At 44.7% G+C, this 26,038-nt stretch overlaps 1 protein-coding gene across 1 annotated transcript in view; it reads left to right on the forward strand.

Annotated features, from left to right (window-relative positions):
• LOC144103456 (putative cytochrome P450 12a5, mitochondrial) overlaps positions 1–24,240 on the forward strand; it is a 64,573-nt gene extending 40,333 nt beyond the window's left edge. Inside the window, exons 6-9 of the mRNA XM_077636169.1 lie at positions 17,194–17,351; positions 20,741–20,819; positions 21,577–21,792; positions 24,112–24,240. Coding sequence (XP_077492295.1) covers positions 17,194–17,351; positions 20,741–20,819; positions 21,577–21,792; positions 24,112–24,240 — 582 coding nt within the window. The remainder of the gene's footprint in view (positions 1–17,193; positions 17,352–20,740; positions 20,820–21,576; positions 21,793–24,111) is intronic.
• The last annotated feature ends 1,798 nt before the right edge of the window (positions 24,241–26,038 follow it).

A 26,038-nucleotide genomic window follows, 5' to 3' on the forward strand; every position in this document is an offset into this window, starting at 1 on the left:
TTTCTGACACGTTCGAAGAGCACCTGAGACGCCTGCGCGCTGTGTTCGAAGCAATTCGGTCAGCCGGTCATTCCCTGAAGCCCGAAAAGTGTCACTTCGCTTTCGAAGAGTTGAAGTTTTCGAGCCACATCATGAGCACTAAAGGGGTTAGTTCAGACCCCGATAAGACTGCTGCCGTAGCTGCTTTTCCTGTGCCCACCGATAAGCGCAGTGTGCGCCGCTTTCTGGGTCTCTGCGCCTATTATCGGCGTTTTGTGCAGAACTTCTCCCAGATCGCTGAGCCCCTCACGCGAGTCACGAAAGATTCCGAACCATTCTTCTGGGGCCTGGAGCAACAGCAAGCCTTTGAAGACCTCCGCACTTGTCTCCAAAGTACGCCCATCCTTGGACACTTCGACGAGTCAGCCGACACTGAACTACACACAGACGCCAGCAACTTCGGCCTCGGTGCGGTCCTTGTGCAGAGGCAGGATGGTCTCGAGAGCGTAATCGCATACGCGAGCCCCACGTTGTCACGATCTGAGGCGAACTATTCCACCACCGAAAAAGAATGCCTGGCCATTGTGTGGGCAGTAACAAAATTTCGCCCGTACCTATATGGCCGCCCTTTCAGGGTCGTCAGCGACCACCACTCGCTGTGTTGGCTGGCGAACCTCAAAGATCCCTCGGGACGGCTTGCACGCTGGAGCCTTCGACTTCAGGAATTCGATGTCACCATCGTCTAAAAGTCTGGTAGGAGGCACAGTGATGCCGACTGTTTGTCTGGTGCTCCTATCGAGAATAACCGAGCTGACCCCGACGACGATTCTGTTTTTCTTGGTGCCATCTCCACGTCCATCCTCATTCAACACCAAAGGGACGACAGCGAACTACGGCCCCTCTTTGAGAGTCGAGAAGGAAGCGCTCAGTCTCCCCCGCGAATCTTTTCGCGCGGCTGTCGTCGTTCTGTTAACGTGAACGCGTCCTGTATAAGAAAAACTACAGTCCAACAAAAGCTGTCTATCTACTCGTCGTGCCTACTGCCCTTCGCGACGAAGTCCTGCAGGCGAGCCATAATGACCCATCTTCTGGTCACCTGGGTTTTTGTCGAACTTTGGCACGAATACGGCAAAAATACTACTGACCAAGGGTTGCTGCAGTTGTGAAACGTTACGTAAGAACTTGCCGCGAGTGCCAGCGTCGCAAGACGCCGCCGACTAAGCCAGCCGGCCTGCTCCAGCCTATTGATCCGCCTCAGGTTCCCTTCCACCAAGTTGGCATGGACATACTCTGCCCATTTCCGGAGTCCTCGTTGGGCAACCGCTACATTGTGGTCACCACCGACTACCTCAGCCGATACTGTGAGACTAAAGCTCTTCCCCGTGGTACTGCTGACGAAATTGCGAACTTTTTCATTAAAAACATTGTGCTTCGTCACGGTGCACCCACCATCGTTTTAACTGACAGGGGAACAGCGGTCACCTCGGCTCTTACGCAGGAGGTTATGCGCCTAAGCGGCACCAGTCACCACAAAACAACCGCTTACCACCCCCAAACGAACGGCCTCACCGAACGGCTCAACAAGACGATCGCCGACATGATTTATATGTATGTTGACGCAGACTACCGGAACTGGGATGCCATACTCCCTTACGTCACCTTTGCTTATAATACTGCGGTCCAGGGAACGACACGCTTCACTCCATTTCGTTTAGTACATGGTCGCGAAGCCACAACCATGCTGGATGCAGTGCTGCTTCCAGATAGCGCCACCCCCTCTGTTATGGGTGCTGCCCAATTTGATCGTTACGCTGAGGCCTCCCGCCAACTCGCTCGACAGCGCATCCGGCACCAGCAAGTTCACGACGCTCAGCGATACAACCTCCGCCACCGAAATGTGCGTTACCTGCCCGGCGAACAAGTCTGGGTGTGGAGCCAAATCCGCATGAGGGGACGCTCTGAGAAGCTTCTACACAGGTACCTTGGCCCCTACGAGGTGCTCCGCCAGCTCAGTCAAGTTACCTACGAATTTCTCCCCCCAGGAACAGTTCGCTCTTCTAGACGGCCGACCTCTGAAGTTGTCGACGTCGCTCGGATGAAGCCGTACCACGTCCGCTAGCCCCTCGCGCGTGTCTACACCACACACCAGACACGTGCGACTGCCTTTGTGGTCCTGCCTGCAATTGCTACCACAACGAGTCGGTGTCTTCATGAGAGGGGGAGCAATGTTACGCTACGGACTACTCTAGTGGCGCCATACAGCGTCTAAACTGCATTTCCTGGCAGTTGGCAAGCCTTGAGCCATCTCGGGGCTAGATGCTTCGTCTTCTTCATCGCTCGTGCTGCCTGCTCCCTTGGGCGTTCCAACGTTTTGCGCGTCTACTTAAAACAAGTAAACCATCCCTGCTTACGCCAACCGTTTCTCAGTGACAATATCAATCATGGGGAAGAAATGCGAGGTTAAAGGTAAGAAGGTAAGGAAAAAAATTGGTAACCGCCTTAATTTCCGAAAACACTTTAATCATGACGTTGGCGGCAGATCATAAGGGTGAAGGAGTGGCAGAAAATGAAGCGCGTGCAAAGAAGGTCTGGGCAGTGAGTCTACCGAAACGCACTCATTCGCATTCGCTGTGGACGAATTCAGACGGCAAGTGCCTGGAAAGAGAGGTTCACATGGTTCAAGTTCAATTAAAAGCCTTGTGGACCGTACACGTGTCCTCGGTCGGACCTGCTGTAGCAATAATAAGTGCCCAGTGCTGAACAATATCTCCCGAGCGCTGAATAAAATCTGCTATAGGCTCGATGGCAAACTACGGTTGCATATCTTCTCCACATCGGTTCTCCTTATTATATTGGTTTCCGTTACGTGGTATTACTTTTTTTAACAGCAGAAACCGGAAGCACATCATGCGGCGCGACGAAGAGGTCCACAAAGTGCATTTGGAGATCTTGAGTGGCACAATGCATGTAGTAGATGCCTGGTTATGGCCAGTCCCCCTTGTGGACATGTGCCATTTTGTGAGGCAAACAACAGCATGAACAGCGCAGCGTCTTCTGAGAGTGTGCTCGTTGTGACGCATGTTGGGCTGCGACCATCCACCTGCACAGCGAATAAATATCTTTAAACCTCCTAGAAGTGGCTATGTTCTCATTCCGGTCCTCAGCCCGGAACCTCGAAGCCGAATATTACTGCCCCGGACACCATGACAGATGGTACGAGCGAATCATCGCCGCCCATCTCTAACACCCTCCTCTGTTCCGGGTAGCAGCGCCAGCGTGACCATTTTCTATTTAGTGGCACTATCGACCAGGATATCGACGATTGGCTGGCCTCCTACGAGCACGTCAGCATTTACAATCGATGGGATGATTCCGTTAAATTGGTCAACGGCCTCTTCTAACTCGCGGACATTGCTAACGTATGGTTTCGTAACCATGAAGCCGACTTTCCCACCTGGTCGTTATTTAAGACCAGCTTCGCCGACGTTTTCGACCGTGCGCTGTGTGGAAACTCCAAGCCGAGCAATGTCTCCGTGCTCGAGCTCAGCTCCATGCCGAAAACTTCACGAGTTATATTGACGACATCGTTGACTTATGCAAGCGCGTCAATCCTTTCAAGCGCGAGCCAGACAAAATTCACCACGTCCTTAAAGTAATCATGAATGATGATTTGCAAATGCTCCTGGCGAAAAACCCCACCCCCGTCAGCACCGTCATCCAGCTGTGTTAAAGCTTTGACGAGTTACCAAAACAACGCGCTTCTACACTTCAGTCTGGCGCGTCTCCCGAGGGTCTTGCTGGCTTAGCCTTTGGTCCCTCATATAGTGAGCACACTCGGTTCATGCAGCGAGTCAAAAATTCCAACCACGAAGAAATCGGCTGCCATATTTCTCTCCTGCATCATGTTCAAGATCCTGTCTGCCTTCCTCCTGACCTAACGCCCACCCTCGCACCGACATTTTCAGGACCACGTCGCTGCACTCCGTCCATTCAGCCCCTCGCTTCTTCCTGTAGCAGCACCGCTCAACTGTGCTAAAGCCATCGCCCGTACTTCGTGCTCGCTTGCCCACCCAGTACATCGTAGCAGTCTTGTTTATTATTCTCCACTCCAGTCTGTACCACCCCCGCCTGCCTCGTTTCCTCGCAGCGGACGCCACCCAACGAACCCTTGGCGCATAGCCAACAATCGGCCCATTTGCTACGCTTGGGGCTTCCAGGCTACGTCGCACGTCGTTGCCGTCAGATTTTGCCTTGTTCTGGGGATGATGTGGTCCCGCACGGATTCCATCAAGAGCCACTCTTTCCCACTGGCTCTTGTGGCTGGTCTCTCCCTCGCCCACAATACTCGACTCTCCACTCGCCTTCGCTCACCAGCGTTGAATTTCCCCAGTGCTCTGGTGATGGGATCCCGACCAATGGGTTCTCGAACTGAACCCACCCAGTTTTTGTGCTCTGAATAAATGTTTTTCCTCCTCCTCCTCCTCCTCCTAGAAGACACCTTTAAGCAGCAGTTCCGGAGACAAGAACTGCGTCTTTTGCAAACTGGTTAAGTCCTCCGTTTCCTCGCGATGACGTGATTCGGTTGTTTGTCGGAGGCATCCCTGTTCTCAGCTCGTTGACACGGGCGTTGCCGTTTCAATGAACAATGATTCTCTACGCCGCACAATTCGCAAGGATACGACGCAACTGTCTGAATTTTTGCTCCGTACAGCGAGAAGGAAGTGTATGCAACCCATCGCATTCTGCAAGGTACGCTTTTGTATCAACGACGTAGCATATGCCATCGAGTTTGCTGTGCTGCGTCGTGCTCTCACGATGCTATCCTCGGATGCGACTTCCTCTCGGTCCACCGAGCAGTGATTGATTGTGCCCGTGTTGAGCTTGCACTTTTTTCCTTGTGTAACGTTTCGTTGTGCGACCAGCCTGTGCGCTAAGCTAAGCTTCCTGTGGCTGCCGACATACACATTGCTCCCTTCTCTTCTGCCCTTGTCTGAGACTACAATGTCTCGCCGTTTGACGTCCCTGATATGCTCTCCGAACAAATGAAGGATCCTTGGATAATCTAGATGCTCATCTTCCTGTCTTTTTCCGTATTTTTCTTCCCGAACCAACCGTAGCCAAGCCCACCATTTTGCAGTTCATGATGTGGTTTCATAATGCGTAGCTAAACACTGCCAATTAGGCCGTTTGACCACCCTTGCAAACTACCTCTCCGATGGGCTGAAATGCCTGTTGGCACTCTCGCGCCACCTCTGTTTTGCCATCTGCGCCTCTGCCCACTCAGATCCAAAATGCGGTACGCCGGCGTATTGAAAAAGTATGCGCGCCTGCATCTGCTATAATACGGGTGCGGTATGTACAGCTTCATTGGTCAATACATTCGGCCCTGTCAAGCTTGCCAACGTCGCAAGAACACTCCCCGCCACGACACCGCTCTCTTACAGCCGCTAGCCTGCCCTGGCTTCCCCTTTGACCGCGTCAGCATTGATCTTTACGGCCCGCTTCCAACCACTTCGGCTGAAAACAGCTGGGTCATCGTGGCAGTTCACCACTTCACTCGTTACGTAGAAACGTCAACTCTCCAATCTGTCGCCGCACAGGGTGCCCCTTCTTTCATCCTTCACTGTGTTGTTCTTCGCCACAACACCGCTGCAGAACTGCTTAGTGACCGTAGCCGCGTTGTCGCTCGGACGCCGTCGAGGCGCTGCTAAAGCAATTCCAAATCGTCCATCGCTGTACCAGCGCATATCAACCTCAAACCAAAGCATTGATTGAGCAGTTGAACTGCACACTCAGTCACATGTTCGCCGTGTACGTTGATACCGCCCACTCCAACTGGGACCAAGTACTCCCTTTCGTCACGTAAGCGTCAATTACGACTACACAGGCACCGACGGGATTCTCCCCATTCTATCTCTTATAGAGTACAGAGCCTACATCCAGTATGGAAAGCATCCTTTATTATCGCCCTGAGCCTTCACAGACCAAACGCCTTTACGAAGCTCACGTGTATGCGAAAGAAGACAAGGAACTTGCGCGTTATTTCACTACGCAGCTGCAGTGGCACCAGAAGCACCATCGGGATCCTTCGGACCCTCCCGCGGAATATCTTTGTGGCGTGCTCTTTAGCTCTGGGTTCCTTCTTCCACTACAGTCCTTGCCACGAAACTGCTTTCCTGCTATCACGGACCTTATCGCGTTCTACAGTAAACGTCTCCCGTGAATTACATAATTGATTTCCTTGACCTTTCTGCGGATAATCGTCAGCCGGGCTGCGAAACTGTACATGTCGAGCTTCTTAAGCCCTACTATTATCTGTTCATTCTTGCCTTTCATTAATACTCCTGGATGGCTCCTTTTTCGGCGGGGAGGTAACTGTAATGGGAAAGAACTGCTGCACTCCAAGCAACGGGACGAAGATATCGACGAAGGGTAATTCGGGATCTTGAGTGACCCCTAAGAGTGTGCTCGTCGTGACGCTTTTCGATTTACGACCACCGACCTGCACTGCGAACAAACACCTCTGCAGTTTATAAATTTTGATGTCTTCAGAGTAAGCTGACGCTATCTTCCGCATCGCTAAAATAAATCAAACCCCAGCGTTCGGTGAAAGCTTCTCATGGAAGCATGACGGCATGCATGAAAAAACTCTGCATGAAACAGCCAATAAAAAACAAGCACGCATGAAAAAAAATGTCCAGAAACAGAATAACTTTCAGGACTTGCTGGGTTCGTAAAATGTAATTTATATCACCACAATTTTCTTTTGGGAAGTTTTTTATCCAGGCTGTAAGGTACTACTGGCAAAATATTTTGGCAGGGTGTATGGATGGAAGTTCATTACACCAATCTCGCATAAACCTGTACCTCCAATCATTATTTGTCCCATACTTGTAATTAATTTCAAGTTTCCCACTTCAGCGCAAATTCATGCCTTAGTGTGGATTGCAAAACCGCAAATTAGCTCATTTTTTATTTTAATGCTGCGAAAGGTCCTCGCATGCTTCGAATTTTGGAATCCATATATCCGTGCATGCAGGTTAAGCACAGTTTCAAAGCGTGTAAATAATAAAAAGTAATATGATATATAATATACTTCACATGTCATGTTTCTTTTATGTATACTGTCTCCCCCTGTAATGCCGCTTATCGGTGTGGATTAATAAAAATATTAACATTAGAGAGGACGCGCCTACTCCTTTAGCTGGTGGAACTCAACACGACTGCATGGAGAGGCAACGCCTCATTAATTTTTTTTTTATCACAGAAATGATGGGAGTGATCTCGCCCCCTCCCACCGCTCCTTGTTATTCTGATGTATAAAGAAGCGAAGCCTTCACCCTCCCGACGCACCGGCAGCATCGGTACAGCACAAAGATAGCAGCGGGGCCGTCAATCTACTCTCTGTCAATCCACTTGCTCTCTTTCACTGCCGGCCCTCCATTCGGTGAACGTGGAAGGAAGCTTTGATCGGTGAACGTGGAGGAACGTCATCCACGCGATGGCTTGAGTTGGGCTCAGTATAACGACTCACGCTGCAAACGCCACGGAGGAATCAAGTTCAGCGATGCGGCGGGAAAACGAGCTGCCCTACGCAAGCACCGCCTACTAGCCCACGCCCTTCAGCCAGGGAGCTGCCGCCCACTTATCAATCAATCAATCAATCAATTTTATTTCTGCCTCAAAAAAGTGACAGAGGAGCTGCAGAAAAAGCTGTCATAGACAGCTTGACTGAGCCGCAGCCCCCATTATACCGGGCAGCAGTGACAGGCAACGAGAAAAAATAACAAAACAAACAAAAGAAAACAATTCAGAGAAAAACACATTAACACCAAAAAAAAAAAAAATCTACCACTGGATTGTACATGTGGGCAATTTACATGTTCATCCAAACATCATTGCATAAGTATCTTTCAGCAGTACAACAAAAGCACAATGAATCAAACAATACAAATTAAACGAAACAAAAACACCTCTTAGTGCAGTTTAAAGAAAAAAAAATCATTTTGTAACACAGTCTATGTATAAGCAACGCAGCTCACGATTAGTACAGGTAGACAAGTTGAAATTGGCAGATTTGTATGTGTTTAGAAGAGAAGGAAGTCTATATTGCAGGCGCTGTTTACCGGTATTTATGCGTGGTGTAGGCACCAACCAGGTTTCAGGCTCTCTAAAAGGGTAACTCGCTTCTTTTTCTTTCAAATTTGCCAGACGTCGAATATAATTTATGTTATTTTTGGTTTCAAGTTTAAAACGCACACTCAGTCGATATTGATATAAATCAAAGATTTTGATTATGCCCGTTTCACGAAAGAACGCTTTGCTGGGTGCTCCATAGTCCGCATTAAAGACGTAGCGAAGAAACTTTTTTTGCAGAACATAAATTTTTTGTAATGAAGAATACGTTGCAGTGCCCCATACAAGCTGGCAGTAGTTAATGTGGGCACAGAACAGTGTGTTATAGAGAAGTAGTTTAATTGATTTAGGAAGAATGTATCTAATGCAGCCAATCGTGCCTGTTACCCTGGCTAACTGCCGGACAACATGATTTGTGTGATCTTCCCAAGACATGTGCGAAGAAAATACTGCACCTAGGCATTTGAAGTGATCAACTATTTCTATTTCTCTCGAGTTAAAGGTAATACTATCGTGTGGGGTGATCGGTTTGTTTCTTGGTCGAAATATTACAGCTTTAGTCTTTTTTTCATTCACGCGCATATAGTTTGATTGTGACCATCTTTCCAGTGTGATCATTGTTGTGTTGCACATTTGTATCAGGTCATGAATGTTGCTTCCGGAGAAAAAAATGCTAGTATCATCGGCATATATGATAAACCTGACATTTGGGTTAATGTTCACAATATCATTAAGGTAAATGTTGAAAAGTAGGGGCCCAAGTATGCTTCCCTGTGGGACACCAGAATAAATTTCTTTTATTTCTGAATATGTATTATCTATGTTGACAGTTTGTTTCCTTTTTGACAGGTAAGATTTTATTAGTTCTGCAGCCTGGCCCCGAATTCCGTAGTGCCATAGCTTCTCTAGAAGTAACTTATGATTAACCAAGTCAAATGCCTTTGAGAAGTCTATGAATATTCCTATTACGAGCTCTTTGTGTTCAAACTGTGTCAGAATATATTCTTTTTGCTCTAAGAGTGCTAGTTCAGTAGACTTGTTTTTCCGGAATCCGAACTGATATGGTGTGAGCAAGTTGTATTTATCTAAAAATTTATTCAGTCTAGAGTGTAGAATTTTCTCCAATGCTTTAGAGAAAACAGGCAATACAGAGATGGGTCTATAATTACCCAAGTCATTTCGGTCTCCTTTTTTAAATAAAACAGTTATTTTAGCAATCTGCATTTTTTCTGGGAATACTGATGTAGCTAAACAAACATTAAAAATATGTGCCACAGCTGGAGCTATAATATCGGCTACATATTTTATGGGCTTTATCTGGATGTCGTCAATATCTCGACTGCTGCTATTTTTTAGGCTGAGTATGACCGATGCTACTTCATCCGTCGTGACAGGTTCAAGAAATATTGTATTATCGTTATGAAAGTCTAAGTAATCGCATGCATTCCGTGCAGACCCATCCGTTTTCTTTTTCGTGAAAAAGTCGTTGAAAGCATTTGCCAGCTCTGTCCCTGAAAGTTCTTTATCATCGATCTTAAGATTCCGCACTTGGCCATGTGACTGGTTACGGTGCAGCAATGAGTTTAAACGGGTCCAAACCACATCATGACGACCCTTCTTGACGTCTAGAAATGCAGAGTAATATTCTGTTCGTGCTGATCGCAATTTCTTTGTTAATTTATTTCTAAATTCTTTAAATAACCTCAAATCTTCAACTGAACGTGTGGTTAGAAATGTTCTATACAGCTTGTTTTTCATTTTTATTTCTTTTCGTAACTCATGGTGGATCCATGGTTTCCGAGTTTTTCGTGAGGCTTTATATGTTGTAGAGGGAAAATACAATTGGTATAGTTGTTTGAAAATACCAAGGAACTTATTATAAACTTCATTAGCATCATTGAGGTGAGCTATGTGGGCCAGGTCAACTTGTTTAAGAGCATCGCGAAAAGCTTTCTATCTACTTCAACACACCTCCAACGTCCAAAAAAATACTGCTACTTCTGTTCAGCCCCGGCTTAGAGCAGAAGGATCAATGCAACCTCCGAGAATAATTCCAATTGCCTTCCGAAGAATAGTCGCTTCAGTTGCCCAAATTTTTTGTGCAAAAAAAAAGAATTACTGTGCCCGCCCTGGAAGTCTCGTGTTGATTGAAGTGGAACCTCAGGCTCAAGCGTGGGAGCTTACATTCCAACCTACACTGCAAAACCAGACTTTTTTCCACCACACCTTAGTAGCCAGAGGACTACCTACTCCCCCATCACCGCCTTCGATCTAGCGACTCATCAAACATCGCCCACATGATCATCATCATCCGCCTGACTGCACCCACTGCAGGGCAAAGGCCTTTCCCGTGTCTCCACGATTCATCCTGCCCTTTGCCATCTGTGCGCATACTATGCCTGCCAACTTCATAAACTCATTCGCCCACCTAAGGTTCTGCCGCCCGTGCTACGTTTGCCTTGTCTCGGAATCCATTCCGTTACCTTTAAGAACCAGCGCTTATCTTGCATTCGCATCACAGGCCCTGCCCAAGCCCATTTCTTTGTCTTGATTTCGTCTAAGATGTCAATAACCCGCGTTTGTTCCCTCACCCACTCTGCCCGCTTCAGGTCTCTTCAACATTACACCTATCATTTTTCTTTCCATGGTTTGCCGTATTGTCCTGAACTGAAGCTGAACACTTTTCGTTAGCCTCCAAGTTTCTGCTCTGTACGCGAGTACCGACAATATACAACTGCTGTATACTTTTCTCTTGAGAGATATTAGTGAAATGCCATTCATGATCTTAGAGAACCTTCCATATGTGCTCCACCCAATTCTTTCTTATCTTTCTAGTTATTTCCCTCTAATGATCCGGATCAGCTGTTTCTACCTGTCCTAATTAGACGTATATTTTTACCAATTCCAGCACCTCGCTGCGATTAATTCGGTATTTTTCATTAACTGTTATCCCTAACTGTTCCTAATACAGGCCTCATCACACTTCCTGCAAACAGGTGGTCACTAGGATTGGGGAGATCATGGCTCCTTCCTTGACGTCCTTCGTTATTGGAAATCTATTGCTGATTTTAGGGAGGACTATGGTAGCAGTGCAGTTGCTACATTCATCTTCTAGTGTTTTCGCATAAGGCTCTTCTACAGCCTGATTCCGCAATGCCTGTATGACTGCTGAGATTTCACTGGACCCAAAGCTTTCTCGTAATCAATGAAGGCTATATATTGAGGCTGATTATATTCTGCGCATTTTCGTGTCACATGATTGATAGTGTGAATATGAATTTTCCTGAATATCTTTTACAAAAGCCTGCCAGATAATTGGGTTGGTTAAAGTCTAAGGTTGCCCTGACTCCGTTATCGATTACTTCAGTAAATACTTGGTATGTAACGGACATTAAGTTGGTCGGCGGGTAATTTTTCCAGTTCTTGGCGTCTGCTTTCTTATGAATTAAGATAATAAATTCGTTCCTCCAAGTTTCTGGTACCATCGAGGTCATAAGGCAATGCGTATACAGAAGGAATAATTTTTCTGGAATAATCCCCCCCTTTCTTCAACAGATCTGCTGTTTCCTGATCATCACCAGCCGCTTTTCACCGTGGCATTGCTACTAAGGCCTTCTTTACTTCGTCTTTCGTTAGTGGCAGGATGACGCAATGCTGTTCGCTACTTTCTTTCTCATTAACGTTCTGTTTACACTGGATACTGTATACTTTTGTGCAGAAATCTTCGTCACTTTAACTATGCTATCCATATTGCTAATGAGTTTACCTTCCTTGTCTCTTAACGCATGCATGTTTTTACCTATGCCTAGTTTCCTCTTCGCCGATATTAGGCTACCCCCGTTCTCTAGAACATGCTCGATTCTCTCCATATTAAACTTCCTTATGTCGGCTACCTTGCGCCTACTCATTAACTTCGGTAGCTCTGCTAATTTTATTTTGTCTGTAGGGTTAGACGCCCTCATGCTTTGTTGTTTTTTAATCAGATCTTTCGTTTCCTAAGATGGCTTGCCGCTATCTTATTGAACCGTCCCGCCGCCTACTGCTACTTGGCAGTCCGTAATGATAGCTGGCAGATTATCGTTCAATGTACGAACATTAAGATCGCCTTCCTCAGATAAAGCTGAACATCTGCCTTGCAGCGATACCCTCAATTTCTCCATTTTCTCTCTTACCGCTAACTTGTTATTGGACTTCCTGTTCACTAGCTTCTTCCGTTGCCTCTTCAAGTCTAAGCTTAATCGAGACCTTACCATTCTGTGGTCGCTACAGCGCTCTTTCCGGGAACGTCCACATCCAGAACGATGCCAGGTTGAGCGCACAGTACGATGCCGATTTCATTTTAGTATCACCATTGGGGCTCTCTCATATCCACTTCCTGTTTTTTGCTCTCCGGAAGAAGGCATTCATGATCCGCAACGTATTTCTCTCTGCGAACTCAACTAACAACCCCCCTCATATTCCTAGAACCTATCCCGGAGACGTCTACAGCCTGGTCGCCATGCTGCCTCTTGCCCATCTTCGCATTAAATTCGCCCATCAGTACAGTAAAATGTGATTTTAATTTGTTGGTTGCCGATTCCACGTCTTCATAGAAGCTTCCAATGGTCAGGCCATCATGGCTGCATGTTGCGGCGTAGGCCTGCACCAACTTTAGCTTTTACCTCCTATAGAGCCTATTTACGATAGCTGTCGCCCCCTCGTTAACACTATACAACTCATCAACGTTGCAAGCTATATCCTGATTCATGAGGAATCCCACACCTAGTTCTCGTCTATGCGCTAATCCGTGATCGCCCACATACGCACTGTCAAAGCAGCATTATGGGCCAACGCACCTAACTCTATTCTCCAAAATTGCACCCACCAATAGCCCATCTTCATTAACCCTTCACAAGGCCTTGAACTCATAGAAGCTCACGCCGCCGCACACCGAAATAACAATAAAAATATTATCACACAAAATGTACCTGCTAACAGCGTGCCCGCATTAAACGCTGCCCTTTGGACACCTTGACTAGGCCATATACACCCAGCTTCCCACCCAGACACACAGACACCCACATAGACATGGAAGTTATTTAAGGTAGAAATAAATAAAATGAGACATCAAGTAATCAAGTTAATGATGGAGTTAGATAAAGAGAAAGGGGGAAATGTAGGGATGTTAACCAAAAAGATTGCTGGTTGTCTACTTTGCACTAGGGAAGCGAATGATGGGATTTAAAAAAAAAAGAGAGAAGGAACTAGAAATACAGTCACAATCTGTCAACCAAGGCAGTGTTTCTAAAAAACAAAACAGTGCCTTGTAAGCTTTGATGGCAGTCGACTGTTGTGGCCACGGACAGAGGACCTGGCCCTCTGTGAAAGGGCGAGAATCAAGGCGTTTCATTTTGCAAGTGCTTGCCATCTAGCGATGTATCCTTATGCTTTAATATGCATTTCTTCGACATTTCTTGTGTAATGTACTTCGTAGCTGGGCTAAGAGTTACAAAGTTCATTAACTTAACATGTATTATTAGTAACCTCAATTTTTAAAGAGTGCAATGAAGTTAAATTGTATCGTTTGGCTATCCAAACTTTTTCGCATTTATGAAAAAGTGTTTGCGCGTGGAATCCTCGACGAACATTTGCAACTGCCATTAAAACCTTTTCTGAAAGATGTGCTATATATTTACGTTTTCTTATGACGATTTCCCTCATTATAATTTCCTGTTATTGAGGCAAGATCTGAGCAATGAACGATGTACTGCCAGCATTTCTTTTTGTGGCAATAGCTGACAATATTCATAAATTACATTGTTTGCGAGAATTCGGTGGCTATTAAGTGGGTATTTTAAAGTGAACAAGCCGAATACAAATATAGTCCATTTGGAAGGCATTTATAAACCACTCCTTGCCTTCAACTCACCTGTATTTCAGCATGCCATTGTCCATTAAGCTTTTGTGACATCTTCGTATGCACTTAATACCATCAAGCATTCCAAACCTAGCTATAGAAGCGTACTAAGCGTCTTGAGAAGGAAATCTTTAGGCCCTCGTTCTCGCCAAACTAGACTAAATATGCTCAAGGGCCGCTTAGAGCCCAAACGATAGTACGACGCAGAAAGTAAAGCAAAATTTGTGAACACCATGTTCGGCCTCAAAACTCATCGCTACGCTATGAGTTTAGAATCACTGTGATGGCCTTCGAAGCTGTCACGGCGAAGTTTGGAAAGCTGGAAGCTGCATGCGTCACAACGATTCCATGTCGCAAGCCACCCCAGCGCTTGCAAGCCACTCCAGCGGCAGCCATAGAAGTGCTCAATCTATCAGGGTTCTAATCGTTGATGTCCCAGCTTGAGGCTAAGCGACCATGGACGCACAGAGGAAATAAACGCCGTGCTTTTTAAGCAGATGTGCGACTGTAGAAAAGGTGGTGAGCTCTGGCTCATAATCTCGCTCCCAACAGGGATCGCAGATGTTTTGGATTTGTTTTGAGCAACAAGCCCTTGAAATCAGACGCCATTTCTCTGTGGAGGAAATAAGATTGGATGCCTCCGTCTTTGCGCCGTGAGCGCGTGATTGAGAATGCATGTATCTCTAATATTATTTCTGCGTCAAATATTTCAGTGACAGATGTGCTTAGTGAAGTGGTGCAATTTACTAACACTACTTTTTTCGGGATTTCATAGAAATTGAGAGTAGAACGTCTCTGTCCGGCGCGAATGAATTCAGCAGTCTTGAAGATAGCAATAAAACTCTCAATTTTTCTGGGTGTAGCATCAATATATATTGAAATCCAATTTTGAAAGGAACATTTCATGACTAATGCATGCTGGAGTTTGATTTTTATGTTCAGAGTTTTGGGCGTAAAAAATGACAAAAGTTTTGCTGTACAGAGCAAGCCTTTGTGAATATATTCATATAAAAACTCGCATACTTTCTTATTATCGAAAACCCTGGTGATGACATTGAAAGAAGTTTGGTTCTATTTAACCACGAATATAAATATTCCTTGAAACAAAATATACTTCTTCAATTCCTATACAAATTACATATTGCAGAAAATTTGGATTTATTTCAAGAAGGAATAAAAGCATTTCGTCGTGTCCCCCATAATTTCTTGAGCAGGTGGCAGTGGGTCATGGCTATCGTTTCGATTAATTCATGTTCGAGGCCAGTTGAAATTTTCATAGACACTTTAAACAATAATGGCTGAGAAATGAAAAGTCACTTTCGCAAGTGTATGAGAGTGTATCATGGGGTTGGTGGTTGTGAGATTTCCTTTATAGTTAGGTTGTTTTATGGTTACGATAAGGTTAGGTTTTCAGAAGAGCAGCTAATAAGTAATCGTTTTGTAACGGGGCAGGTCACTTATGGAGCACAAACTTTCATCAAAGGCCGTGAAAGAGAACGGGGAACATTCCATTTATTAATAATGAAATACTGGGCGCCTGTGCCCTAGAAAAAATTGAGTAATTGACACGTGAGAGATGTACAGTAAACATATGCGTTATGAATAAAAGCAAATCAGAGTAAACACAAAAAACAAGAATAAATAGTTTGCGCTTTGCAATAGCAACTGCACAGAAATTGCACTTCTCTAAAAATAAAACAGATAATATACGTATGAAATACGACCGAAATATTAGGAAAGAATGTTTATTGGCATTTAACTGCTGTTGTGTCGACTATTCTCCTAAAAACTTTCAAGCACCGGACTCAATCATCGGACAATCGAAGAGGCCGTTCCAAGCTGCTGTTTGGCCGCAATACATTCGTCCCGGAGGTATAATTTTGCAAAGGAAATGATTAAACCAGTCGGTTGAGCCTTGAAGACTAAAAACACATAGGAAATCAAGAAAAAAAAAACAACACAGTCTTATTGAGGGAGCTGGAGTTGCGCGGTTTTGGCACATCTTCGAGTTCGGGCTTTTCATTTTTGCTCTTTATTTCTACTAAGTCTCTCATCACTTCGTTGATGAAGCAATTCTATCAAACGTATGCTGTCTGAGCGGCGATATTCTCGCATTCTCTATTCTGATACCCTCAAGCCATTCCTTGCTTTAGAAGAACTGAAGAAATTGAAGATTACGGAACCCGAGCGCCAAGATGTTCCAGTTCAGCGCTCCTCCCGTTCCTTCATTGCGCCTGTGTTCAATTTTTCGCGCTTTTATGTCTTTCCAAAATGTGCAGCAACAAGCTGAGCTACAAGCACTTCTCATCTTTATAATGTGTGTCTTAAATATCAGCTGATGTGTGACGCAATTTTAAGCTTCAAAAGGTTGAAGAATTTTCGCATAGGAACGCGCTCGATTCTTGGGTAGATAATTTGAAGAATGTCATACCAGCAGGCATAGAATTGATGTGAACGTATTTGTACTTCTTCAATGGGACTGCTAGCAACTGAATTCGATCTATGAATGTTTTTTGCTAGTGAAGGGGTCTGAGATCATGTGAGCTTGTTCTGGTGTCGATCGTATTTCAGAAGTTTTTGCTATATGTATTTAAACGTACACTTTGTGGTTTGTGCTAATGCGAAATATTTAAGCTTTTGTGGAGAATTCGCGTAGCTATGTGACCCGAACTGGTTGGTCCTAGTGCGACTTAGAATACGAACCCTCCTGGTATGAAGGAGACGTCTCACGAAGTTGGTCGCCTCGCATCTGGCTGTATTATTTACCCTCAAGGATGTATGAATGATAACTGCTGCGCGAAAAGCACGAAGTGTAAAGGTCACTTCCGTCTCGGCCAGGGTTTCCAACAATGTCGCTGATCTTAGGAGGAAGCAGAGAAGGCTTTATTCAGATCAAAATTGTTTGTTTCAGTCTGACTAGCGTGCACGCCGATTATTTTCACTTGGCGTTGACTCAGCCCATTCCATGACATGGTTAGATATATATTACGAATCTTAGAGCACTTTTCGCCGCATAGTAATTTCTCAAGTAGAACTTATTTCGGCAGGATTGTGTATGGCGTATATATCAGGAGTTGGAATTCAGTATATTTGTTCAATACTTCAAGAGCAATAGAAAAGACTTATGGCTGCAAGTGGCTATCCAACATACTACCAATTTCTCTATTTGCGTTCCTCTGCAGACAGGAGCAGCCGCTACTTATTGCTTTTACTGCCTTGCAATGAACTCAGAAGCTCAAGAAAAGGCAAGAAAAGAGGTATTCTTGGCTATGGCTGAACGGGGAACCAGGAGATACAGTCGATTACATTACGTAAGAGCCTGTATAAAGGAAGCACTGAGGTAAGTTCTTAGGCATTCATGTGCAGTCTATTGATCTTTTGCGAAAAAAAAAACTTTTTCCGTGCCGCAATAAATGGTTATTGTGACCTTGAGATAGATACCCTCCTTACAATACAGGTATGGGAGAGGCCATCTAGATCTTTCTTGTCTTGATCTAGCGCCTGTCCCCTTGACAATAAATTTTTCTCCTGTTTTAATGGTAGTCTGACCGAAGTTGCTTCAAGGTTTTGCTTGATACTTTGTCTTGGAGATGAAGAGCAAATTTAGCCGCATTGGCGAGCTTCTTAACAGATAACGCAGCTGTAAATTTTGGTCTTGGACATCGAGTCATAGCAGTTAAAACAGAGAGGCACCGGTATATATTTGAGTTATATTGATGCTACACCGGCCACTGTTCGTCAGTTAGGATCAATTCAGGGTGTGTTACGGCGCATTTAGCGTGAAATATGGTTATACTTGGCACTTTATTGAGTAATTTTTGTTACTGAAATGAATTGCATTACACAGCTATGTTCATAAATATTTGTACTTTTAGCCCTAATTCGGTCTCGTATATGAAAAGAGAATTGTTTTTCAAAGTACTAAAATAAATATAATTGTGTGATTGCCGATTACCGCATACAAATATACGTCTGAGAAAAAATGCAGGGAAAGGAACTTAGCGCCCTTCCCGCGATTTCTAACTCAATGCGCGTGCCTCAGAATTGAGGCAGCCACCGCGAGCACTCCCACTGAGCATAGCTTAAATCCTTCATAAGAGTTTACTAGACTTGTTTGTCTCCCTTCAAGCCTTGCTGCTTTTAAAGGTCGATTTGCACTCAACAGCACCCTCACTGAGGAGCACTCACCCTCACGATATGTTCTCATCAAGAAAAATTTCTATCTCGAGGAACGAATGCGACCTGAAAAACACCCTATGAGTTGGCCTCTAATAATTGTGTGCTTCGTACCCAAGTTCATTGTATGCGCAAAAATATTCTTCCTTTGTTGAAGAATTGCAAGTGTAACTGTGCGACAGGCTTGTTAGTTTTCATTTCTATTTGTTGTGCCGCTGAGTAGCTTTTCATGTACGTGAGGAATCCCTGCTAAAGACATCTTATAATACGGTTGCCATGCATGAATAAACACTTGATTTATGTGCACAGGCTCTACTAAAAACGGAAGCAGAAATTTCCACTAGGTTTTGCATCTTGATGCCCCCTTAGTGAAGACGAGCACGGGAGGTGCGCAAACAACGTGCACAACGTTTATTGCAACACCCCACAGCCTTTTCTTAAGTGTGCGCATAAAGGCAAGTAGTGAACATACTATTTATGTTTTATTATTTACGGGCATTTAACGTCCCAAAGCGACTCAGGCTATGAGAGACGCCGTAGTGAAGGGCTCCAGAAATGTTTGCAACCTGGGGTTCTTTAACGTGTAATGACATCGCACAGTACACGAGCCTCTAAAATTTCGCCTCCTTAGTCAACATACGAGATATTTCTTGAAAACCCTTGATATGAAAGCAATTTTTAGCACCTTTAGTTGTGGTCCTTTTCTCTTTATTTATATGGAATGAACACTTACAGAGTCATCACGTCACCTATTTCGTGCACAAAATTCTGATGTATACCGAGTTTTTCAAAAATTAAATTTTCAACGTAACAATATTGTTTTAGCGGCATGATATTGACAGGGTTTGCGAACCCGAAAACACCACTGAATCATCTTTGCTAGTAAACTAGTTATTTGAATATTAGAATAATTAAGTTTCTATCTATTAGATTGAGGCGGCTGATCGCAATAGGAGGTTTGGAGCCATTCGTTGGTAACCACCATAGAAGATTTTAGAATTTCGAAAATGATATTTCTCTCGTCGCTGCGCTGCGACAAACGTTGGCTATTTAGACCAGTTACGTGAACAGGAGGTGTTGCTTTGCCTGCATGCTATTCGAATGGGCAGGTATCTTGGAACGATGTAGCCAGACGACCACCAGCGACGGCGTTTGCGGGAATGACTCGTTTTTCAGGCAATAGGTGCTGCAAGATGCGCGGTCCTACCTGGCGCATGTATACACTTGAACTTCTCAAATCGTAATTTGTGCTCATGTTCCAGATTTTGCATCATGCATAACGTACAAGACGCATGCCTGCAATTGCATCAAGGTCGTTGAAATCGCTCGTTTTGCACGCGTCTCCCAACATCATTTTTGCTTTCTACGCTGTTCACCTGATCTTCCCGCAAAACACATCTTCACAGTTCCAATTAGAAACCCTGCCTCAATATTCTGCTACAAAATGGGAGACATTCATTATCGCTGCCCGTTTCTTCTCGACACGGTGCGAAAATTCATATTCAATGTTTCTAACTCGCACTGGTGCGGACAGAAGTAAACTAAGCAGACTGCTGTCATCAAAAAGTTTTGCAAGCGCTGTTTAACTTAAATGGTCTATTACGGTGCACACATGCGTATAGTAGACGCTAACGCGCGCTCTGATTGACAAAATACGTTTTTTTTATTTCTAGAAGACCAGGCGTGATTACGCTTAGAAAAACTTTTGTTCGTTTTTGATGGGGTTTAACATCTCAATGCGACCCGTACAAAAATTCCTTTAGAGAGTCTATAGATTGTCCATGAACTCCCGTGTATAAAACTATGGACTCTCTATTGACGAAGCCTAGAGAACAGTCTATAGGCAATACTAATCCTATAGACAGGCAATAGACAATGTATTGATTTACGCCCATGCAGCTTCAGTAGACTTTTTTCTTTACAAAGTCTAAACACTATGAATAGACAAAAAGAAATATCTAAAGGAAGGCAGTAGAGTTGATAAGAAGTCTATAGACTGTCTATATACCATTTTTGTACGGGTACACAGGATATGAGGAAAGCGGTGGGGAAGGGCTTCGAATAACTTCAATGGCCCGGGTTCTTTAAACGTATACTGACATTGCACAGTACACGTGCCTCTATCATTTCGCCTCCATAAAAATGCGACCGGCACCGCAGAGATTTAAGCCGTATGTTTCGGGTCAGGAGCAGAGCACTGTAGCCACTGAGCTACGGCAACGGCTACCTAACAAGGTATAGCATTCTTCGTTTAGAAATCACTCGCGTTTTTTAGAAAAAAAACGACGAAAACATATTGGTTGGTCGGTTTATGGGGGTTAAACATCCCAAAGCGACTCAGGCTATGAGGGACGCCGTAGTGAAGGGCTCCGAAAATTTCGACCACCTGGGGTTCTTTAACATGCACTGACATCGCACAGCACACGCGCCTCAACACGAGTCTTTCGGGCTGGCAGCCGAGCGCCATAACCACTCAGCCAACGCGGCGGATAACGGAAACAAAGTTTGACTGAAAGGCGATTAATAAGAAATGCACTCATTTTTTTTTTTCAGGTTTTATCCTCCTATATCGGCTGTCCACCGTAAACTCGACCACGATGTTGTGATGTCTGGCTACGTGATTCCAAAAAATGTATGCGCATATTCCTTATTCATCTGTTGACATGGGTGCATACACATGCTGAACCATATGAATCAATTCAAACAGGATCCGTGCTTCAATGATTGCGGTTCTCGCTGAAGACATTCGTTGTCGGAAAAAGATGCACGCGAAAGCGCTTTGTCGGCCTTCTCTTGCACAATTTATAATGGCTGCAACGTATTTAGCGTTATGAGAATAAGAGACAAAGAAAGCAAAGCATTGATACAGTGCGGAGCTAGGTTTTGAAATTTCGTGTTGGCAGATGTAGTTTGGAATAAGCCAAGCACTTAACTTCAGTTATGAATCTCCAACTAGGCCCTGTCTCTTCCGAGCGACTTTAAACATCAACAGTGTGTACTATCATTTGTAATAATTATCCAGACATCGCAATTGATTAGGTGGCATCAGATTCAGCGCTCGATTTATTTCGAGATAACTGCGCGTGTCTCGCTGCGAGTGCTTCGTCTCCTTCTTGGCTGTCTCTACTTCATACGTTGTTACTGCGGGATGCCCAACTCCTCTGCAAGATTGACTTCGTCATTAGCATCCTTATAATATCGACTGCTCTGCAGCTAAGAATGTGTACACAAGGTTTCGGTACTGCGCAGTTTGAAGTGCTGCCCTATAAACGTTGTTTTTGAAGTGGCCCTTAATATAGGCCGCTTTCCCTGTTAAGTCCACCGATGTGATTTTGCGCACCCTGTGTGACATAATGTGCCCTTTTTTACGCTGTACTATTATTGCCCAGACCGTCCTTCGTACTGAGTTGTTCGTGTCCGGTAGACTAGAGGAGAACTTCACGAGGGCCTCTGAGTTCCTCCCGGAGCGTTGGATACGGTCCGGACGACAGGACGCCGAGCCGTGGACCCTTCACCCGTTCGCCTCGCTGCCCTTCAGCACTGGACCGCGCATGTGCATCGGACGGAGGATCGCAGAGATGCAGCTCTGCACGGTCATCGCGCAGGTGACGAATCAAAATTATTTCGAGTTTGGCTAAATCTAGCTTGAATAAAACAGTGATGGTGGAATCGAAAATGATTGTGCTTTTATGCCTGCGTTTAGGAAGACTCCGGCTCTTGAAAGCCCCAGAACTAAAATAGCGATGAAATGATTATTCTAAGGCTTAGAACCCGCCGTGGTGGCTCAGTAGTCGTGTCGCACGGCTTCTTTTCGAGGGGTGTGTGTTAAATCCCGGCAGTGATGGCCGCGTTTCTACGGTCTTGAACCGAAGGTAGTCCAAGTACTCAGCGATGGTATAGCAGGTAAAGAATTCCAGGTGCCAAGAAATTAATTCCGAACTCTCCATTACTGCACCACTAAGCCCTTGCGTCGATTTTTTAATGCTTCAGAAATGCAACGTTTCACGAAAAGTGAGATCTCTATTTAGATTTGTTTTCTGTATTGGCAGCCATTATATCTCACGCACTGCCATCATCGGCTGCAGTACTTCAGCGTCGCTGCTAGGAGTGCCTGCCTTTATACAATGCGAAAATTTTCTATACGCAGTGGTCATTGAAATTCGTAGCTTATTAGATAGAGCATGCAGTCAGAGTGTCTGGAAATAGGAAAGATGATGCCATTACAACATGTTAACCGAGCCTGTAGTGTGGGTTCGCGGTTATGATATGTACATTACAAGCATAAGCACGGAATACGCTTTGGCATGGATGACAATAGTTCAAAGATGTTTGAAGTCACCGGCTAAAGCAAAACGCCGCTTCAAAAAATTCAAGATATCTGCTAGTTTGCGTGCGCAGCCTTCGGGCTTTGAACAATGATATTGCACATTATTTGATGCATATCCAGCTAGAAAACAGGTTTTACATGGTTTTCGGAATATAAGTTGGTGGTGCAAGAATTAGGATAAATGTGGCTTAGCCACCGCTTCCTGATAGTATTTATGGTAATCAGCTGCTGACGCAAAACACGCGGGTTCGATCCCAGCCTTGGCGGTTGCATTTCAATGAAGGCGAAATGTTACAGCGTGGAGTAGTGCGCGAGGTCGCTGAATGTTAAAGAATTCCCGATGGTCGAAATTAGGCTGCAAACTCCACTACGCTGTCCCTCGTAGCTGAGTCTCTTGGGAGATTAAAATCTATTATATAGAAATCTGAATCGTGTTTCACCGGAAAAAAAAGGTCTCAAATAGCATGCGATTCTTTTTAATCGCTACAGCTATTAAAAAATAACTCTGATTGTCACATGAGGTGCTCCACTGAGACTGTCTTGGACGCAACTAACCGATTATAACGAGGTAGCAGACAAAACTTGAGAGTAGTTAGCTGAAGCGTTTATTCGCTTTTTAATCATTCAAGTTCTGCTGCATGTTGCAATCGCAATCTTGAATACCGTCGATTCGAGATTATTTGAATGTACAGAACTGTACGAATCGCAATAACTCTTAAAATAGTCACCAGTTTTTCTGTATTTTCAGAGCAAGCACGAAGTTCTGGGGCCAAATAGATAACGCTTTCCTAAAGAGGTGCGGTGTATATCTCAAGACCTATTTACTTTGAAGAATTCACTTTCTTAATTTGGTCGCAAATAACTTGAAAGAATTTGCCAAAGAAATGTAGTCACAAATGAATACATGTTAAAATATTACGATCATAATTTGCGACACAAAGTCAATAAATAAGGAATTCTTAAGCACTAACGACAACAAAAATCAGGGCAGCTATCATTGTTTTGTGGCAGTCGCCCTGCGCACACTCAGTGAAGGCAGCATCTGCGACGTCATGAGCGTCCTAAATGTTGTATGTTATTAAGCTGCACCGGTAACGAATGGGTACAAACTGCGCGAACACGACGGGACGTTAGGCGCGCAAAAAGATAGACGAAGCGCTGTCTGTCTCTTGTGTGCCGTACATTCCGTCTTGTTCGCGCAGTTTGTACCCATTCGCTTCATTATGAACCAACTAGCCCGCCAGTACGTCCTTCTCCGCCGGTAGATTTCCACTAGGACTAACGGGAGATGATTAGAGATAGCGGTAGAGATTACTGAAGAGTATGAGGGGAAATTTTAACTGGGGACTATTAGGGAAAGGGATCAAGAACTAATTCGACCATGATAACGATGATGATGATCGCGTAGATTCAAGTTTTATGCGCAACACTGTGGTAATTCACAGGTGAGCATTCCAAACACTTAAAGCATAATAAAAAAATGTCATTCATCATTGCAGAATAGGCTGGCACATCACGCCGACTTGTCTTAGAGAATAATGACCGAATTATGCTGCAAGCGTTATTAAAAGCTCATATTTCTCATTTTCAACGGCAGGTGCTGCTCAACTACCGGGTGGAAAACTACCACGGAGACATTGGCTTCCAGTTGCAGCTTACTGGTCGGCCGAAAAGACCAGCTAGATTCCGGTTTACGGAGCTCGAAGCTGCTGAGAGACCACAATGAAACCACTCAAGCGATGATCACTGAATAGCTAAAATGAAACATCAGAACAGATTACACTTGTTTCATTGATTTCAGAAGATGAGTAATAAAAATTTACTTAGGAAACTTAAGGCGACGTGCGTAATTTTAAGGAGAAAGCATTTATATCTTTTTGCCTTCCGTTCTTACGACCAACCTACTCATTAGCACACTGCCGTAAGGCAACGTGTGCATTATGTTGACCATTATTCGTCAAGAATCATCACGTTTTTGGACCTATGAATTGCGTGCTCTGTCTTAGTGTTCTTAGTTCAACTGCCCGCACCTTTTGGGGATTTTTTTTGCTAATAATATTTTTGGATGATTTGTGGACCAATTTTCCTCAACGCCGTCGCGTCCAGGTTCTGTTGCTAATGGGAGATATAAGGCTTTAAGTTTAAATTGTAGCTCGCATGCAGCGAGTTTTTTTGGTGGGAGGAATTCTGAGGCACATCGAAATGACGCAAGCCCTGAAGAACAAAGCCCCCAAAGCTACCTGAGGTTTCAGTTTTTCACAGAGGTGAATGGGTTTTCAGTGGTCTTTCCAGGATATTGTCAGTTATTTGGTCCTGCAGCTCTGTTGAAGGTATTATCCTCACATACTAGCCGACAATAAGCAAAGACCTTGAAAAGTCCCGTACAGTATACGGAAACTGAATAGTGCAGAAATCACCGCAATGCAAACAGCAGCAAATTGCAGGAGTGAGCCGTCTGTCATGCTGTACAGCCTACACAACAGTGATCTGCAATCTCATACAGCAAGATGTCTAATTTTTATAATATCGACTTTCTATGCACTTAAATGTTTTCGCCAGAATGATAAGCCTCAAGAGAATCAATGTTTATTGCATCATTTAAGATCGAGTTGTTTTAATAGTGTGTATTTGCACAGTTGTTAGTCACCTTCCCCTAAAAAGCATCTCTCGTTTGTTAATTATCTTGAAGTCTTAAATTTAATAAAAATGTTAGCCACATTTCAGTCAAATTTAGGTGTGTTTTGCTCGGTTTGCTTTCATTTTGAGTATACGCGCCATACGATTCCACATAGACCTAGATAACTTTTCAGTCACATCATTATTCGCCTAACTATGCACAACCGAGGACTAACGCCACTCTAATATCTCTTAACTTAACGTTGTCATCTGTCTTTGCGTTCGACGTGTCCCTGAAAACCCTCTGATTTTTTTTCAAGCGCTGTTAATTGCCTCAGGCTATAAATGTTATGAAATGAGAGATGAGTAAGATGCTTAAAAAGACGAAAAAGGTGGGCTCATCTAATGAAATCAAGTATTGAACGATGATATGGACCCTGTGTTCAGGCAATATTGGAATCCGGATTGTCCGGTGGGAGACCCACCACCGCCAGGTGCCGAATTCTCGTCGGCTACAGCGCCGGGCAGCCCCACAACAGGTGGTGCATATCCGCCTCACAGTCTCTGATCTTGCAGACTGGACACCTGGGGCGGGGATAAAAATCGTTGAAATGCGGCCACTCGCGTGTCACAGCTCGAGTCAGGGCAACCCCGACCAGTATCCTCCGAAGAGCAACCTCATCTGCACGGGTAAGACCACGGGAGAGGGTTACCGCACACGAAGAGATTAGAGCACATGTGCGGCATCGGAGGTGTTCCTTTCTTGTTAAAAACAAGATGTTGTCATCCAGATGAGGGCTCGAGGCAAAGACGAGGTTGGGGTGGAAAGGCGGGTCGCAGAATCTGCGCGGTTTGTGCGCTCAGGAGGTCACGCTGAACCCAATTAATACGGATTTGCTGCGGGATGC

Source organism: Amblyomma americanum, chromosome 9, assembly GCF_052857255.1.
Source record: "Amblyomma americanum isolate KBUSLIRL-KWMA chromosome 9, ASM5285725v1, whole genome shotgun sequence".
Classification (NCBI taxonomy): Eukaryota; Metazoa; Arthropoda; class Arachnida; order Ixodida; family Ixodidae; genus Amblyomma; species Amblyomma americanum.